Below are 19,774 nucleotides of genomic sequence, written 5' to 3' on the forward strand. Positions count from 1 at the left end.
CCAAAGCACCCATAAAAAAAAACATTACAGAAAAACTCCCTTTTCAGAATTCACAGAGCTTGTTTACATTTTAGACAAGTCAAGACCCAACAGGACCACATTTGTGCAGTAATATAATAGACTAGATATAATAGCGCATTAATATAATATAATAGATATAATAGAACATAATAGATTAATATAATAGAATATAATAGACTTATAGGAATTTTACTGTGCGACTCCACAATCAATCTGGAATATGCAACATAAGTCTCTATTCTCTCTGCCATCTCTGATGTAATCAACCTGTTTTTTTACATGAACGCTGTTTAAATGAACTTGCTTAATGGATCATTGGACTGAAAACTTGCGCAGAGTTTTTCTGAAGCTTAAAATGGTCTGATTGAAAACAGAGAAGTGAAATCAGGATAAAGGTTTCGAATAGAATTTTTTGCCTACCAGAGTTACAGGTGCTTACACTATTGTTGATGTTCACAATTTTTAAGTTAATCTAACTGTATGATGTAAATTACATTGATGACGGATAAATGGGGTGATGCAAAAAATGTGACAAACCAGATAGGAATGTTATTATTTTACTCATTGCTCAATAAATACATTTTTCAATACGAAAGACTATACATGAATCCATCTTGTATGCTTGTATATATTCTAAGTGCAGTACGTACTATCTTTCATATTTTACAGCAACAGATGTTTAAAAAAATAAGACCATAACTGTTGAAGATGCCATGAATCTCCGTTGTGTTCTGCTCTGTTTCATTCTTGCTGAATGTAATCTGACTCATCAGTCCTGTGAAATAATGTAATCAGTTCTTCAATCTGTGTCCTGAGAGAGCTGGAGCTGTGTAACAATGGCCTGCAGGATTCAGGAGTAAAGCTGCTCTCAGACGGACTGAAGAATCCAAACTGTCAGCTGGAGATACTGAGGTGTATAACATTTGATCTTCAATATCTTCGATATTTGTAATTCAAGATTTGAATTACACATGTTTATGTTTAGTGGTAATATTGATTTTAGGAATCTACACACATAAATGGTAAAACTAGATTAAAAAGAAAACGTTTGTCAAGACAGATGTTGGCTTGAGAAAGCTTGACAAGAAAGTTAGTTTTGAAGTAGATTACAAACTTTAAAATAACAGTTTTAAAAGTAAACACTTTATGTAATATAAAATAGGGGTGTCCCCAACTAAGGATTTACACATTCTAATCAGAATTGTCGAATCTTTCTATAGTCGACTGAAAGTCGAATCATCTATGTGTGTGTGAATTGGTTGGGAGAAACTAGTCAGCAGAATGGTAAAACTATTTTTATTTTCCTTTACACACTACACACAGCAACAACTTTTAATAAAGCAATCAAAACTGCCTGCCAACTGACAGACTAACAGAGGTGGTAGCGTACTCAACCCTGCCGTGTCCCGTCCAGGAGCCACACGTGGAGGTTCCAAAGATCGGGACGCGGGTGCCATAGGGTGCCCTGTCTCTGAGAGAGGAGGTCCTGTCTCAGAGGGATCAGCCAGGGAGGGGCTGTCGCAAAGAGTAGGAGTTCTGAGAACCAGGTCTGGCTGTGCCAGTACGGGGCGACCAAAATGACCTGCTCATTGTCCTCCCTGACCTTGCACAGAACCTGTGCAAGAAGGCTCACTGGGGGGAACGCATATTTGCGCAGGCCCCGCAACCAGCTGTGTGCCAGTGCATCCATGCCGAGGGTGCCCTTGGTCAGGAAATAGAACAGGCTGCATTGAGATGAGTCGTGGGGGGCAAACAGATCTACCTGTGCGTCGCGAACTGATCCCAAATCAGCTGTACCGTCTGGGGATGGAGTCTCCAATCCCCAGGGAGTGGCTGAAGCCGTAAGAGCTCGTCCAAAAGCACCTTGTAAGTGTTTTTTCGCTGAAGTAAAAGAGTGCCAAATTTTGGATGGAAAATTGTCCCAAACAATAAACAGTTCGGGTGGCAATCTAGTTATAATCAAATATATCTAAATACATGTCGTAATAAAAGTTATCACAAAACACAACAACATCCACTTTAACAGATAGATACTGCTGAATTAATATTTAAATATAACTTCAGTTTTAATCTTTTAACATAACGTGCTACACTTAAACTCTTACAATATTACAAACATTTACACAAATGTGCAGGAAAAAAACAATTAAAAGTAGGAGGCTGATCCTTTCTCTTTTTTTAACTGAGTACACAAACACATATGCGCACAGCTTTAAAACGGTCAACTTCACTTCTAATCTTCTTGTTTTTCTTGTGTTCAGATGCCTGTGATCTCATACTGGACCCAAACACAGCCCATGTTAAACTCTCTCTGTCTGAGGACAAGAGAAAGGTGACACACATAGAAGAACCAGAGTCATATCCCGAACATCCAGAGAGATTTGAGAACTATGAGCAGGTTCTGTGTTCAGAGAGTCTGACTGAACGCTGTTACTGGGAGGCTGAATGGAGCAGTAAGGGGGCAAGTGTAGCCATAGCATATAAAGGAATCATCAGGAAAGGAGGGAATGACTGTTGGTTTTGATACAGTGACAAATCCTGGAGTCTGTACTGCCTGGCACAATAATATGAGCAATAACATTTCTTCCCCTTCACTGCCGTCTGACACACACACACACACACACACACACACACACACACACACACACACACACACACACACACACACACACACACACACACACACACACACACACACATTCAACATCACATTCACTGTACCCATCTATGCTGGATTTAGGGTTTATGATGCCTCAGTGTCTCTGTGTCAAATTTAACCACCTGCGGTTGGTCTGTGCGCCTTAATTTGACCAGAACTATAGAGAAGCCCTGGACTTTCTGGCCATTACAGTATTACACACTGGATTTTTATGCACAGAGCCATTTTTAACACCACTTACTAACATAAAAATATAACAAATACAGAAGTATTTTTTATTGAAATAAAAAGTCATTTTAACATGATCAAATGTCTTTTCGTTATACATTGTCTTCTGTAGGCCACATTTATAAAACAACCGTTCAGATTTATAAAACAGTTTCTCATTTTTGTGAATCTTAATCTATTTATTTGGAAAAATGCAACAATTATATCCCCATAATATATAATTAATCTTTATCACTATCTAGAGCACCAATTTTTTTGTAGAATACTAAAATTTGCTATTTTATATGAACAAATTGTATGTTAGATATACTTTTTAATTGCTAACATTTCATTTAACCATTCAAATGGAATCCAGAAAAATGAGAAGTAAAAGGGGGGGGAAAGTTGCATATACTTAATATACTCAAAGGTTCAATTTAAATTCTTAAGACTTTAAAACCATGAGAACTTGAACTAAAATGAATGAAACAAAGTGTGGTACTAATGGTGACTCGAACCCAGGAGTGGTTTTCTTTTGTGCCATATATCTGAGTGAAACTCTTCAGGAACAGGGACAAATGTAGGGCGGGCTTGATTGTGTCTGTGGGGAATTGATTGGATGGTTGTGGTTTGCTATTGGCTGATCTCATGTCATCCTCGTGATGTTGCTGTCACTGATATAAATACTGCAATATTCCAAGGAAGAAAAAAAACAACAACAACATTTAACTAATTTGATTTCATGGTGACGTTAAAGGGAAAGTTCACCCAAAAATGAAAATTCTGTCATAATTTACTCACCCTGAAGTTTTTCCAAACATGTATGAGTTTCTTTGTTCTGCTGAACACAAAATAAGATATTTTAAAGAATGTTTGTTACCAAGCAGATCCAAGCAACCATTGACTACCATAGTACTTTTTCCCTATTATGGTAGGCAATGCTTGTACTATCCCTTTAAGAGAGAGAGAGAGAGAGAGAGAGAGAGAGAGAGAGAGAGAGAGAGAGAGAGAGAGAGAGAGAGAGAGAGAGAGAGAGAGAGAGAACCATTTTGGAATTATAACAACATTAATCCAACATTAAATCAACTAAATGACAACAAATATTTCGGGAGCCGAGTATCCTTCCATGGTTTTTGTCCTTCTCTGTCTGCTGTAGTTGGTCACTGTCTTTCAGCTTGTTTTGGAGGAACAGGAAGTGGTTAAAAAAAACTCAAAGCAAAACAAGGAAGTGCAGGCAGAGCAGCAGCAGAAGTCTGAGATCACCATGTTTTGTGTTACAACTCTGTGAAAACAGGGCAGTCAGACGGAATAGAAGTAAAATTAACAAAACAAAGGGCGAAAGAGAAAAAAACAGCAGCAACACCACAGAGGGTCAAACGCCTGCAGCACAGAGACAAAGCAAACAGAGTCCACTTCAAAAAAAGACAGAGGTAAGACCGAGCAAAGAGAGAGAGAGATGGGAAGATAAATGAGGGCAAGTCTTTGACTTTCTTTCTCATGCTGTGAGCGTTCAGGAGCTGGAAGCCTTTTGTGTAGCTATCTGTGCAAGAAGGAAGGTTGAATAGTTGTGGCTCCTGAACTTCCTCATTGTGCATTTCAGCGAGACACTACCTCCTTCAGGATGATTTAGGGGTATGTGAGTTGCTTTGGATAATACCATCTGCTAAATGACTACTAGGACTGAGACGTCATTACCTTGCCTAGCAAAATACAAAGTCCTAACAGCTAATTTGGTTTATTTGGAAAAATATCCAAATGTCAATTTTATGTTATATTTCCTGTCTCTGATCAGGTTTCCCTCCAGTGGGTATAGTAATACAGCATATCTCTGTCTTAATTACCTGTATCCACTTTTGTGTCCTGAAAATGCTTGTTTTTTGGGTCTACACAACAGCTTTTAAAAACTTCTGGGGTTTTGGGTCTGGTGTTTTTTTAGCTTGTTTGCTGTAAACATTGTCACATCAGGTTTTAGACACTGTTCTTTTTTGTTGTTGTTATAAGTCAGAAATGACAAGGAGGCGCTTCACGCAATACACAGTCAATGGAGACGGTGGGCGTGGTTTTTAGATTATGACGTGTGTCGCATGTTGTCATGGTACCCAGGATATACACACACACACATGTTGGTCTATGTGGTTTACAGGGACTCTCCATAGGCGTACTGGTTTTTATACCGTACAAACCGTATTTTCTATCCCCTTACACTGCCCCTGTCCCTAAACCTACCCATCACAGGAAACATGCTGCATTTTTACTTTCTCAAAAAAACATCATTTAGTGTGTTTTTAAGGCCATTTGAATTATGGGGACATTTGATATGTCCTCATAAACCACATTTATAGTGTAATACCAGTGTAATACCCATGTAGTTATACAAATTTGTGTCCTCATAAACCACATAAACAGGCTCACACACACACACACACACACACACACACACACACACACACACACACACATGTTGTGTTTCCATGTTTTATGGGGACTTTCCATAGGCGTAATGGATTTCATACTGAACAAACTGTATTTTCTATCCCCTTACACTGTCCCTGCCCCTAAACCTACCCATCACAGGAAACATTCTGCATTTTTACTTTCTCCAAAAAACTCCTTTTGTGTGATTTATAAGATGTTTTCCTCATGGGGACCTAAAAATGTCCCCACAAGGACAAGGATTTCGGATATTGCCATCTTTGTGGGGACATTTTGTCCCCATAACGTAGGGATTACCAGGCCACACACACACACACACACACACACACACACACACACTTTGAGGCTCAATATAAACAAATACAACTATCGTCTTTTCTACAAGGTCTATGAGAAGAAATAATACAATAATACTAATAATAAAACCTCCTGAAGTGAATATTGTGTACCGGTTGTCATGACAACATTGCTTGAAGGGCTGCTGCATCAGTGATGACGTTATATAACGTCTCTTAAGCTAATGCTGATTTTAGCCATCTACACTGTAAAATCAACCAGTTTGCTATGGTGTTGTGGCACATACATTATGCAGGTTATGTCTATTTTATGTAACTTATTTTGCCACATGGGTGTGTGGGCCTTCCCATCATAATAAAAATGAATGTAACTAGGCATACAAGCTAATGTATATGTAAGGAAATCAAGTTTAACAATTACATGTAGCCTAAATGCACATGTATTTACAAACCTGATTTCAAAAAAATGGGGCACTGTACAAATTGTGAATAAAAACAGAATGCAATGATGTGGAAGTTTCAAATGTTAATATTTTATTCAGAATACAAAATAGATGACATATCAAATGTTTAAACTAAGAAAATTTCAGGGAAAAATAAGTTGATTTTAAATTTCATGGTATCAAAAATTGGTCCTCCAGCTGTTTCTTATGTACATTTAACTTTTGCGGCCTCTTATTGCTACCTGTCCCAACTTTTTTGGAATGTGTAGCGCTCATGAAATCCAAAATGAGCCGATATTTGGCATGACATTTCAAAATGTCTCTCAACATTTGACATTATCTATATACTATTGTGAATAAAATATAAGTTTATGAGATTTGTAAACCATTGCATTCCTTTTTTATTCACAATATGTACAGTGTCCCAACTTTTTTTGAAAAGGGTTTGACTTTTAGTCGACTAAAACTAAAAAAAACATCAACAAGGATGCAAATATTGTCACAATATATAAAAAAAAGAGTGACAGATCCATTTGTAAAAATAGTAGGGGAATCGCTCTTCTTTCAGTTGCAGGTAAAGTTCTGGCGAAGGTCATGCTCTAAGTTGTCAATACTATCTCTGAAAATCTATTGCCAGAATTACAGAGTGGGTTGAAAGCAGGTCGAAGTGCCGTGGACATGATATTTACATCACGCCAGCTGCAGGAGAAATGTAGGAGAAATTAACACCATAAGAATTTGTTCATCGCTTTTGTGGATCTTTCTAAGGCTTTCTAAACTGTACATTGTGACCTCTCATGGGAAGTGCTATAGACTGGATAGTAACCTTTAACATCAGGAGATTCTAGGCGGTCACTAAGCTTCAGTTGGTTTGCATGCTGGAATTGCAGTATGCAGATGATTGTGCCCTGGTATCACGTACTCCAGAAGATTTACAGTCTACTCTTAATGCTGTTGTAAGAGCATACAGCATGATGCTCCTAGCTGTAAAAATCAAGAAAACGGAAGTCCTTTGTCAATGATCGTCGGATCCTCCACAAATACCACCGGTATTCACTGTTTATGATTCCCCACTTACTATAGTGCCACACTTTAAATATCTTGACAATTTTCTATCTAGTGACTGTAGCATGGATCAACATATTAAATACAAGATCAAGCAGGCTTCACACAAAGATCGCTGTTCATCGGGCAATCTGCCTCACCACCCTTCTGTATGGTTCTGAAACTTGGACTATCTATGCTCGACATCTGAAAATCATGGAATCTTTCTACATTAGATGCCTGCAGCGCATCCTCAAAGTGACATGGCAAGATTGAAAACCACATGTTGAGATCCTGCAAAAAGCAAAATTTTGGAGTATAGAAGCAACCCTAATGCTCTACCAACTTAGATGGCTTGGTCATGTTGTGAGAATCCCATCAGGTCGCTTTCCACATAAGGTATTGTACGGTCAATTACATCTTGGTTGCTGTTCTGCAGCAGGTCAAAAAAAGAGACTGAAAGACTAAAATCCTGTCTTAAGAAGTGTGGAATGAACCCCACATCCCTGGAAAGTAGCGCAATAAACCGCACACTCTGGCGGCAACTCTGTCACAATGGAGAACAAAGCTATGAAGACAGGAGAGTTGAACTTCATTCATCTTCATCCGTCTTAAATACATCAGAGAAAGCAGGCAATGCTTGTTCCAGCTCCCCAAGACAATCTGGAGAAATTTGTATATGTCCTGTCTGTAAAAGACAGTGTTCTTCCTACATCGGACTATACAGTCATCAAAGAACACACAAATCATAGAGGAAGTCATCATCAGACGTCGAAGGACTACCCTGAGAGATGACTAAAACCAACAAGGACATTTGTCACAAGGATAAGACTAATTAAAAATAGGTGACAAAATTAACACTACAGTATCCACAAGGATATTAAAACTTACTTTTGAAGCTCACATCAAACATCTGTGTAAGAGCTGCTTCTTCCATCTCAGTAACATTGCCAAACTTCATCCCATACTTACACTGGCAGATGCGGAAAGCTTGTCCACGCCTTTGTCTCCTCCAGGCTTATCTTCTCAAAACTCCCAGAGCCTGGCTCCGTCCTTTGGGAGATTGGGCTTTCTGCTCAGCAGCCCATCGTCTGTGGAATGCTCTCCCTGACCACTTGCGGATCCCAGACAGTAGAAGCTTTTAATCCTGATTTTAAAACCCACCTTTTTAGCAGAGCTTTTGGTTTATTTGTTACTACTACTTACATTTTCATTTTCATTTTTTTGTTTTGATTGTTTTAACTCTGTTTAACAGTTTTAAATCTGTTAAATCACTTTGAGATTTTGTTTAATATGAAGTGCGGTACAATTTGAAAAAATATTATTTAAAAAAACACACTGACCTGAGCTGAATTGAGCTCTTTCGCATTTTCATGCTTGATTAGATTTATCCGGTTGTGTTTTTTAAGATAACAGTGTCTAACCGGAACTTTTAAAATGATACTGGTGCCTAAACAATTCTGTTAAAACATTACCGGTGCCTAAACGATACTTTTAAAACTCATGGATGGACTCACCCAGTTTACTCCTGAGCCGGATTAAGATCTCAATATCTGGTATTAAACCATCGAGGGCCTTTAAAGTAACAACACCAAAATGAAAGTCTATTAAGAATCCGAATCTCAAAAGATATTAAGATATATTTAATACCTCTTGAGTTACAGGCATTCAAACGTGAGGCAAAACCACACAAGAAGTGCCATTTCCCAATGTTTGACCGATCACTGTTGGCATACAATACAACACAGATTGATAAAATCAACAGATTTAACTAATAGATCTGCCAATCGCTGTGTGTCACGGAACAGAAGGCAGGCAGAGATGGGATCCAAAATGCAGGGAGAATTTAATAATGAATAAACAATATAGATGAAAAATCAGGAACAAAATAACACTGAGCAAACACAAAGAAACCATGGGGAACAGAAAGCCAAGAACACCTGCATAACAGCAAACAAGACCAACAGAGAACAGCGGTATCCCAGGGGTATAAATACACACAAGGGAAGGTGAATGGGAAACACCTGGGAAAACTAATCAACATGAAAAACTACAAAACTCCACAGGAAACAGGACACAGAAAACAATGCAATGATAACTTCAACATAAAAGTCCCACAGCGTGTCGGACACAGAACAGATGTGACACTGTGATGATAATAAAAGGATGCAGCCATCTTTATAAAGCCAAATCTCAGGTGAAATGTTAACCCTCCTCTACAAAACAATGGGTTACTAAGTCAACATACATCTTCGACATTTCATATTCTGGCGATATTTTGACTATTTATGTTTGTCTTTATACAGAAAAAAATATTAACAAGATATAAAATTTGTCCCGGGGCCCTCTGGTTGAGCTGACACGGGATGACCCGAATGTGTTTTCGCAGTGAAGCGTTCATCTATCTGCTGATGTCTGTCTGATAAATGATGCATATAAACAATGGGCTTTATGACTTAGATTACACAGCACAAAATATATCTTTTGTCCTCTATTGTGCATGCAAAGCTGACAGAAGAAGGAACAAAAGAACAAAACCCAAAGTGCCAGTTCCCTTCTGGCTATTGAGACGAATATAACGTCAGTAATAAAGACGTAGATATACAGTATATTACTCTGTACTGTACATAGCCAAAACCCACTCATGGGTATAAGTGGAAAAACATATCAAACAGCTGCCGGAAGAAAAATGATGGGACATGGCTCAAATTTTCCTACCATATTTATTTTAGCAAACTAATACACTCCAAAGTCATGCTCAGTGGTGTGTGTGTGCTCACCTTTAGTCGACTGAACCATCAACACAATACTGTTACTGACAATCATTCAGTTGCATTGTCCTTTGCCCACTTTTAGGCTCCTACCCAGGCACTCCCCATCATCCCGTCACCTTCTTCCGGCGCCATGGATGCATCAGGAGGATGCAGGGACAGCTGCCTGAACGAGGAGAACTTGCCGCAGATGGACGGCACGTGTGACGCGTGTGAACCGGACGAGCCTCAGCCGGCCGCTTGGGTTTGCACACACTGCCGCTTCGCCTTCTGCAGCAGCCATGCAGACAGACACTCCCAGAGCACCGGACATCAGCTCCACCCGTACTGCGCTCCGGAGCCTCAGCCGTCAGAGAGCGGAGCGGAGGCAGCCGCCGCACCGGAGGAGCCGCAGATCCACACCGGAGCAGGGAAGAGGGAAACCGTGACAGTGGAGAGACTGAGGTGTAAGGAGCACGATCAGGAGGGGTCGCTCTACTGTAAAAATGACCAGCGGATCATCTGTGTGGTGTGTGCGGTGCAGGGGGACCACAGAGAACACGAGATCATCACCCTCAGAGAGGCATACATGTGGCAGAAGGTCAGTCCTGACTCACACTTATGCACACTCACTCACTCACTCACTCTCACACACACACACACACTCACTCACAGTGTTGACACTGGTGTGTTTGTGTTTCAGAGCAGGGAAGGCATTGACCTGCTGGAGCACACGCATGAAATATCAGAGCGGATCAAGAACAAGTGGATCGGCCCAGACGTGAGTCCCTCCGTGTGCCTAACAAGATTTAAAATAGACGTGTGTATTTCAACGTCTTCAGTGGTGTGTCAGTAAAGCGTGAGCCTTAAAGGGATAGTTCACCCTAAAATGATGTGATGTTTATCTGCTCACCCCAGGGCGTCTGAGATGTAGGTGTGTTTGTTTCTTCAGGAGAACACAAATTAAGATTTTTAACTCCAACCATTGCTCGTATAATGCATGTCAATGGGGTGTATTTCTATGAGAATAAAACATTTCTATGGGTAGGGTTAGGGGTAGGGAGGGCTTTTATTGTCCCATTAAGGTGGCATCCATTTAATAATTTTAATAAATATAATCATTTACACTCTGTTATTATTGCATCCGGTTAATGTACAACAATACTGAGCTGAAAATATTATACATTTGTCAAAATAAAGTATAAATAGCATCTAATTACTATTTACACATATTGTGTGAATAGTATACATAATACATATAAATACATATAGTCTAAATATCATCTATCGCTAAGAAAATGTGTTATGTTCGCCTTTCAGTGCAAAATAGCCACTGCTATAATAAAATCAGAGGTGCAAATAGCTCACCTTATTGTCAGAGGCCATTTACACTAACTCCGCCCACTGACGTCTGACTGGGCCAGCAACTATTTACAGATATTGAAAAGAAAATGCTGCTGTTTTTTGTAAATAGAATGTATAACTATTAAATTAAGTGTAAATTAGGGATGCACAATATGCAGGTCCCGCCTATTTGGCCACCATACCATCCAATATATTTATAGACGTTGTACACCGACTCATGTGTCATTCCTATTTTGCACCCGCGCAAAGCGCGCTTTTCCCTCCACAGAAGCACGTCACTAAACTAGTGAATGAACTTGCGCTCCCTGGGCGGTTCAGCGCAAAAAAGGAGGCGTGTTCCGGCGCAAACAATCCCTGGTGCTATTTTGCTGTTCCATTAAACAATTGCGCCACTGACCAGAAAAAACCTGGTCTAAAGTCAGTGGCGTGTTGCACGTTGTTCGATATTTTAAGGGCGCATGCTTGACCATAATGTATAGCGTGCACAACGCGCATACACTTTGCTCATGTAATCTACACAGATGCAACAGTTATTTTTGCAAATCATAAATTGTTACGCTAAAAAAATATTAACACATGAGATGACGGAAATCATTGTGGTGTGCTGGCTTCAGGTCCTGAGTAGAGGCAGATCCACCTCCTGTTACACGGCGTGCCCGATTGATGCTGGCAAGCTTGGACTTTCCCCGTCTTCTGATGTCATTGTAGCGCTTGCGGCACTGGTGCGACGTCCTGGGGATGCCAGCTGATGAAACAATTGTGGCTATTTCCTCCCACGCCTGTTTAACCGACGCTCTTTTGGGTGGGTTTCACCCATCTGCATACAACACAACTCCTCTGTCTTTCACTGCTCTTCAAGAACATCAGTCTCCTCGGCTGTGAACCGCTCCTGGCGTGCGTCTGGTAAATACGCCATAATAATAGCGATCCATAATGGAACTTGCGCAGCTGCTTTTAAAGGGAATGTTGGATGACGCTCTGATTGGTTTATTCACGTTACGCCCAAACCACACCTATGAATAATGAAGCTACTTCAGACCAACCCATTTTAGATTTGCGCCGGGCGCGAGAGCCATTTATCCCGCCGGGAAAATAGCAACAGCGCCGAGACCCGCCCACAAAGTTACTTGCGCTTCAGGCTTTGACACTTGCATTTCAGATCGTTAAAATAGGGCCCTTAGTGTTATTGTTATCGCCCGATAAGACAATTTGGCCGATATATTAAATAATGTATTTATCTTTCAGCTGACACTTGGTGGCACCATGATGCTTATGAACTGCTTGAAATATGATTGAAATCATTTAAAAAATGAAAATACTGTTTGAAAAAACCTCTATTGCTTGTTTGCTCATAGAGGAGTTTGGAGGAGCTGGAGCAGTTTGTGAACGAGCAGTTCGATGAGCTGCACAAGCTGGTCCGGAGGGAGGAGTGGCGCGTCCTACACCTGGTGGATCTGAAGGAGGCCTTCCTCACCGCCCAGACCGGAGAGAAGATTTCTGAGATTAGTGCCCACACAGAAAAGCTTCAGGAGGAAATGGACTCCATCACGCAGCAGCTGAGTGCCCTGGATCAGATGGAGAAGGACGGAGTCGCGTCCATGTCCCTCGCCCCGCTGTTGGCCAGCGCACCTCCACCTCCACCTGAAGCTCTCCTGGACCCCGTTCCACTGGTCAGTCAAGTCGGCTTCACTCCTGTAGAGCGTTTCACAAACCCACATTCAGACGTCGCTTCAGTCGTAATGTGTGAAGAGGTTTGGGCTGGTTAGCTTGGATGAGTACATTTACACATTTGGCATATGTCTGCATTGCATTCAAGGTATGAACTACATTAACACAAGAACAAATTACATTTACAGATCAGGCATAACATTATGAGCACTGACAAGTGAAGTGAATAACACTGATGATCTCTTCATCAGCTGTTAGTGGGTAGAATATATTAGACAGCAAGTGAACATTTTGTCCTCAGAGTTGATGTGTGTGAAGCAGGAGAAATGGGCAAGCGTAAGGATTTGAGTGAGTTTGGCCAGATTGTGACGGCTAGACGACTGGGTCAGAGCATCTCCAAAACTGCAGCTCTTGTGGGCTGTTCCCGGTCTGCAGTGGTCAGTATCTATCAAAAGTGCTCCAAGGAAGGAACAGTGGAGAACCGGCCACAGGGTCATGGGCGGCCAAGGCTCATTGATGCACGTGTATTCACTGGTGACTGTGGCTCTCCCAGCAGAATAATGCTCCTGACACAAAAGCACAAATGCTTCAAGAATGGTTTGAGGAGCACAAGTTTAGCACGAGTTTAAGGCCAACTTGGCCTCCAAATTCCCCAGATCTCAATCCAATCGAGCATCTGTGGGATGAGCTGAACAAACAAGTCAGATCCATGGAGGCCTGACCTCACAACTTACAGGACTTAAAGGATCTGCTGCTAACATCTTGGTGCCAGATACCACAGCACGCCTTCAGGGGTCCAGAGGAGTCCATGCCTTGACAGGTCAGGGGGGAACAACACAATATTAGGTCATAATGTTATGCCTGATTGGTATATATGGATACTCAGCAGACATATTTGATAGTCAATGTATCCAAATAATGTTGGCTTTGGTGGAGAGAGGAGCAACTCTGGTCCTGCAGTGTTTAATCAAACACATCTGCCTCTGTTTGAAAGTTAGTGTGCATCTGCTAAATGGCTACCAAGCAACCAACGGTAACTGTCCAGGAACCACTGGAAGAAATCAAGAAGCCCTTAACGGGGAAGAAGAGTTTTAGATAAGGGCTGAAATCACAGAACAGGCATGACCAAAAGCTTCAGCATGGAGATAAGCTGTATGGCAGCTAGCTAATAACACATTACTGTATGATTACACACTTTTGAAACTCTTGTGATCGCAGAGCTGGTGTAAATAGAGTATTTTGAATATTGTAGGCAGGGAAACGCAGCTCTACTGGTCTCAATGCCATTGTCAGCCCTGGCACGCTGGTCCTTGTCTGGAGTGTGTGATATAGCTATCCTGACAAACCAGACCCACAACAAGATGTTGATCTGGGAACTCACCATTGGCAGGGCTCAATCCGAGGGGCGGGATAAAAGGTTGTCTTTGAGATTCCCTCTGCACACGATAGGAGAGCGCTACAACCAACCAGAGCAACAAAGAAGGTGAAGCGGAGCTAGTTGATAGATTTCCCTTTAACTGTATCCGGTCAGAAAAACTCTGAACACATCTTCCCTTCTTAAGAATGACTTCAGTGCCGTTCTTTGTTCTTTTCTCAGAGAAAAGCTGAACTCAAGTCTTCCAGAGTCGCGGTCAAAGCTGATTCGAAAGACCGCCGCCGTTCACCAGTTTCTATATTTACTAGAAGAACGCAAACGCAACTCGGCCGTCGTCATTATGTTAAGCCTGGCACACCGACTCTATACACGATGTGATTGGCCTGACCAGAGTTTGTTTTTTCTATTTCGCACGTCTATATGGAGAGTTGCTAGACGACACTCGAGGCAAATTATATTTGCTGCTGCTAGGGTGCGTCTAGATTTCTATGCTATGATATATAGCAGAAGAACAGGCATTTCACATGAATAACTTATTTTCTTCGCTCTGTTTTTCAGATTCCTGATTTGAGACTAAGGTAAGATATTTGAAATGATCTGTTTCTGTAACTGCCAGGTACCATTTAAAAATGTGTGTATATATATATATATATATACATATATATATATATATATATATATATATATATATATATATATATATATATATATATATATATATAAGGGACCCGTGCTGGCAAAATGAGTAGGAATGCACACAGGATAATTATGAGCTACAGGCAAAACAAGTGGAAAATGTCAATTTTGGTTGATTTGAGGTTTTCACAGTATCTTTATTTGTAAGTTTTCTGAAATGAGGACCTTTACCTTGTCCATGAAACGTTTTCTCTGCTTGCTTCTTGAAGACTGGCCCTTCCTCTCAACATAAGCACAGCTTTATGAATATTCATGGCGGATTCTAAGTGACATGAGATTTACAATCTCACGCTAATGTAAATGAACCAATCGAAGCGTGCGCACAAAGATGCCACAATCCAGATATACACAGAATAACAGCACTTCAGAATATCTGTCATGGCGAGTATTCACACACACACCATCCGTTGTGTCTTAAGTGAACGTTTGGGAAAAACATCTGATATGTAACATTATATTAGATCTGTGCATCGCAGTAGGTCTTATTATATAGGCTGTCTGTTTCATTAATGTTAATCCAACAATTGTGGCATCATGAATTACGTTGCATATATATTTCTCCTATAGATATGGGTATTGACCGGGTGTGTGTGCCAATTGTTAAGGTATGGTTGCTGGTGATTACGTATTGGGACCTTTAGAGAACTTTAACTCGACTTTTCTCAAAATGGACTTTGCTGACTCTATCGACTTCAAACAGGAGTCATATTTTGTCTGATTGCAACAAATCATGAATAATTTTGAAGTTTGAAAATAACAGTAACTCAATTGTGACTAGTTTTTCCAGCACGAGTTACATGTACAGAGAACTGGGCCTTGATGCTGATTGTAAATGGCCATGGTTTGCTCACAACATACCAACAGCTGGACATCATTTGTTGGATACTAACTGTGGGGTGATTGAAGACGGACACAGTGGGTGTGCAGGCTTTTAGAAATACTGAGGTCCCAAATTTGAGAATCTGAAGTCTTCCTTATTCTTTCAAGTTGACAGTCCTGTACATTTCTGAAAAGTTTGGAGCTCGTGAATGTTGCATTTGTAGACCTTCCCCTTCAGATCCTGGGGAACTCCAGAGAAGAGGATTTGGCAGGGAGTCAGACCGTGTTTAGTTTGGCAGTGGAGGAGAATCTGGCAGTGTGTGTGGCCATTATCTCACCAGAGTCCACCAGATCAGTCCCGGTTCTCCATCCCTAACCGCTGTTATAACAGCGCTCCGTGACTCCACATCACTTCTGGACAGTTCATTGGGAATTTTTGACCTCCGAGTTTGAAATTCCTCTGCCTGTTTCTGTGTTTTGTTAAAGTTTGACTGTAATTGTATAATTCATGAGTCTTCCTTCCTCTTACAGAGCAGTCAATCACAGAATGGACATGGAAGATCCTTCAGGAGATGAAAAGAGAGGAGACGCATATATCGGACATACCCCCTGATGAGTACCAAGTCTCCGGCTTTCTCCTCTCATGAGAAAACTATGCCTAGAGCTGAATGTAAATGTGCTCACCGTGTTTCTTTATTTCAGTTTTATCTTTAACCAATGTATTTCTTTTTATCGAAGGTAATAAAATAACATGGGAAGCTGAAACACTACATTTTAAATTTTTTGTACTTTGCATTGTTTTAAAGGAAAGAAATCTCTCTTGGTAACCTTTTATTTGCTGTATTTATCCTGATTTGACGAGGTGGTTCCTGAAGTACGGTCTCATATCATACACACTTCCCTTCACATCCTCATGCTCTGCTTTGACTCTGATCCAGCTTAAACAGACTGGGTTATATATTTGGCCAGTTCATTGTTTCTAGTCCATTTGTCGGCTCCTTTTTCCTTTATCAGAAAGAAATGTAAATTGTCCGGGGTCACGGATATATTCCAGCCCTGATCGTAAGCTTCTGCTGAACCACGTCTTGTGTTTGCAGGTCAGTGTGTTGGTCTGGAGTCGGATGGTGTGTGTTTTCCTCAGCAGTTTTGAGTGTATTTCTGGGTCTGTCAGTGCTGCATCTTCTCTCTTTAATAACTAAACGATGCTTTGCTTTGGGAAAAAATGGCATTATATATTTGATATGGTCAGTGTTTGATATGGACCCCGCGTTGTTTTTTAATGGAAAACTATGCCTTAACATTACTTCTGCTTTACTTTGCTTTTTTCCACCTGAGCTGGGCGTGCTTTTAATCTGTCTTTGAGGTTTAGATCCTCATTCACCCTGTGTATTTCCTGTTCTGTTCCTCGTCGGTTTTCGTTTGTGTGAACGTGTCCTAAACCATCTCTGTTTGTTATTTGGATTAAAGCTCTCCTTCGCTGTGTACTTTCTGCAGCCACCACCGCCTCACAAGGTGTATTTCACACCACAGGTGAATAACTTAAAGTTATAAGTAATGCGTTACTTGAAAAAAGTAATCTGATTGTGTTATGTGCATTGCTTGTAAATAATGTTTCCCCATGTGGTCTTGGATATTGAGTGCACTGACCTCTGCAACAGAATCTGTGAACCAAACTTCTGCGTTTGTTCCAGTAAAGAAATGAAGAAAAGAGTATTTTGACGTTTCAAGGCTAACGTGTGATTTTAATATTGCCATGAATGTGAGGTAAACTCCCAGAAAGCACACACACCATGTGGAAAGTCTGACTTCTGGCTTAGCATACACACATAACATGTTATGTTTGTGTCATTAATAGACTGATGATTTCATTACCTCGACACACACTGACTCTGAACTCCTGCCATCATGTGATCAAGCTGATGATGATAATGATATTACTGATTTCAAAATAAAAGCTTCAGTGCTTTTGTGGAAAGAATGCAAACGAGTCCCGCCTCCACTCACTCAGTCACTCATTCAGGCTACACCAGGGCTCTCAAGTCTCACGCATTGGGCGTGAGACACACGCATTTCAACCCGTTCACACGCTCACACGCCACACCTTGTATTTCTCACGCAGAGAAATCGCCAGGGTAACACGCGCGCTGTTAGAGGAATCAAGCGAGTTCCCCATAGAGTTCTGACGGCCCTGCCACTCACCAGTTAATCTAATAAAAATAGAGACCGAACAGCCAATCATAAAATAGATTTGCTGTATCTGGGTAAGATACAGATATTCCCTCCACCCAATAACGTTTACGTTCTGATTCCAACGTCACATTCTGTGATTCACGCACGGCCTCGCTCATTAAATCAAGTGCTCGCTGAAGTACTGTTAGTTGGCAACTACAAACCCCGATGACAGATGCAGAGACACAAAGATAACGGTGTCAAGTTAAGTTTCTGACAGCACTTTGTGTTTTCTGTTTTTAATCCCTCAACAAAACTTAAAGGAAGCTTGTCTCAATCATGATTTGCATGAAATGCATTTTGCTATACGTTATTCTCTCACTCAGTGAACATCTGTGCTCTTCTGCACTCGTGAATGCGGTGATGGACAGCTTGTTCTCATTCGACTGGTGTTTGGATGTGATTTTTTTTTTTTAACTCACTTTCATTAATTAATTTATTAAAAGTAACTCCATTTTGTAAGATCATTTTCATTTCAAACATCACGAGGCAGACGATATTAGTGATCAAATACAGTCGAGTTATTAACACGCTCCACAGCACCACCCAGTGGATTTAGTTATAACTGCGAGATTTAGAGGGATGTATAATGGATTCACTGCATTTAGGCCAGCGAAGCAATATAGTAAAATTTCAATATTATTTTTATTTTTCAAACATTAATTACAGATCGAATATATTCGTGCTCACCCCTATTTATGGAGGCTGAAGTGTAGCGATATAAAATTTGCAATGCAATATGTAAAATGGCAATGCATTTCAAAATTTACATTTTCCATACCATGTGTGCAACATTTGGAGCAAAATAATAATTCAAATTGAATAATATAATTTACATTTGCTATTTCCTACACTAGTTTTAACATAAAATTTAAATGTAAATTGTATATTGTAGGCTAATACTTTATATAAGTCGCAAAATTAAAATTAAAATGTATTACAGAAATAATTAGATGTGTTTAACATGTTCAAGCAATTCCAAAAATTATGCCACATCACCGCACTAGCCATTATTTTTAATGGAATGGAGACATAGGTGTTATTCAAGCAGTAATTCAATTTTCCATGGTGGCAAAACATTTTTTTTTTTACATTTTATTTTAACTGAATTCAGAAATGCTTTTGAAATTAAAAACTTTGCTTTTAATAAACAAAATACATATTTGAAATAAAGACTGTTTGGAGTTGTGTGCTCCGTCCCCTGAATCCACAGCCTTTGTTGGTATTTTGAGTGTACACAAATAAAAGTAGACTGTTTATAATTATGTCTTGTACTTAGCCTATCTGTATGGCAAAAAAAATGATGGGGTATTGGTGTGGGAGTTGTTTCCGCTGTCATAAAGAGAGGAAAAAATACAACCATACTGACATAGCAAACAATAATCATAGGCAGCTTGTCTAAGATTATTTGAGAGTAAAATAATCTCTGTTGTAAACCACAGCTCACTTCAGCGCGACCGTGCTCATGTTAAGGTGCCACCAACCTCTGGGCTGAAGGCCTCAAAAACCAACACCAATAAACAACACTAACCATTCTCTCTCACTCTCTCTCTCACAAATACACATACACACTAATTAAATACATATTTATTTTATTTGTACGAATTTGTCATTTTTCATATCAGACCCCCGTACCCAGCCAAACCCACGGCCGAAATCTCACTCTGAACTCAGTTCAAAACTTGAGAGCCCTGCTACACAACGACAAGTGCAAATACTGCTTTAATTCAGCCATATGACATTAAAACCACAGGCAGTTCCTGTGTGAC

At 40.3% G+C, this 19,774-nt stretch overlaps 1 protein-coding gene across 1 annotated transcript; it reads left to right on the forward strand.

Moving 5' to 3' along the window:
• The first annotated feature begins 3,943 nt into the window (after positions 1 to 3,943).
• Positions 3,944 to 17,285, forward strand: trim44 (tripartite motif containing 44). The gene is made up of 6 exons (XM_067436504.1): positions 3,944 to 4,317; positions 9,960 to 10,454; positions 10,557 to 10,634; positions 12,574 to 12,888; positions 14,820 to 14,839; positions 16,308 to 17,285. The coding sequence occupies exons 2-6, from the start codon at positions 10,008 to 10,010 to the stop codon at positions 16,387 to 16,389; spliced, it is 942 nt and encodes a 313-aa protein (XP_067292605.1). The 5' UTR covers positions 3,944 to 4,317; positions 9,960 to 10,007; the 3' UTR covers positions 16,390 to 17,285.
• Positions 17,286 to 19,774: the final 2,489 nt, after the last annotated feature.

This window comes from Pseudorasbora parva, chromosome 25, assembly GCF_024679245.1.
Source record: "Pseudorasbora parva isolate DD20220531a chromosome 25, ASM2467924v1, whole genome shotgun sequence".
NCBI lineage: Eukaryota > Metazoa > Chordata > Actinopteri > Cypriniformes > Gobionidae > Pseudorasbora > Pseudorasbora parva.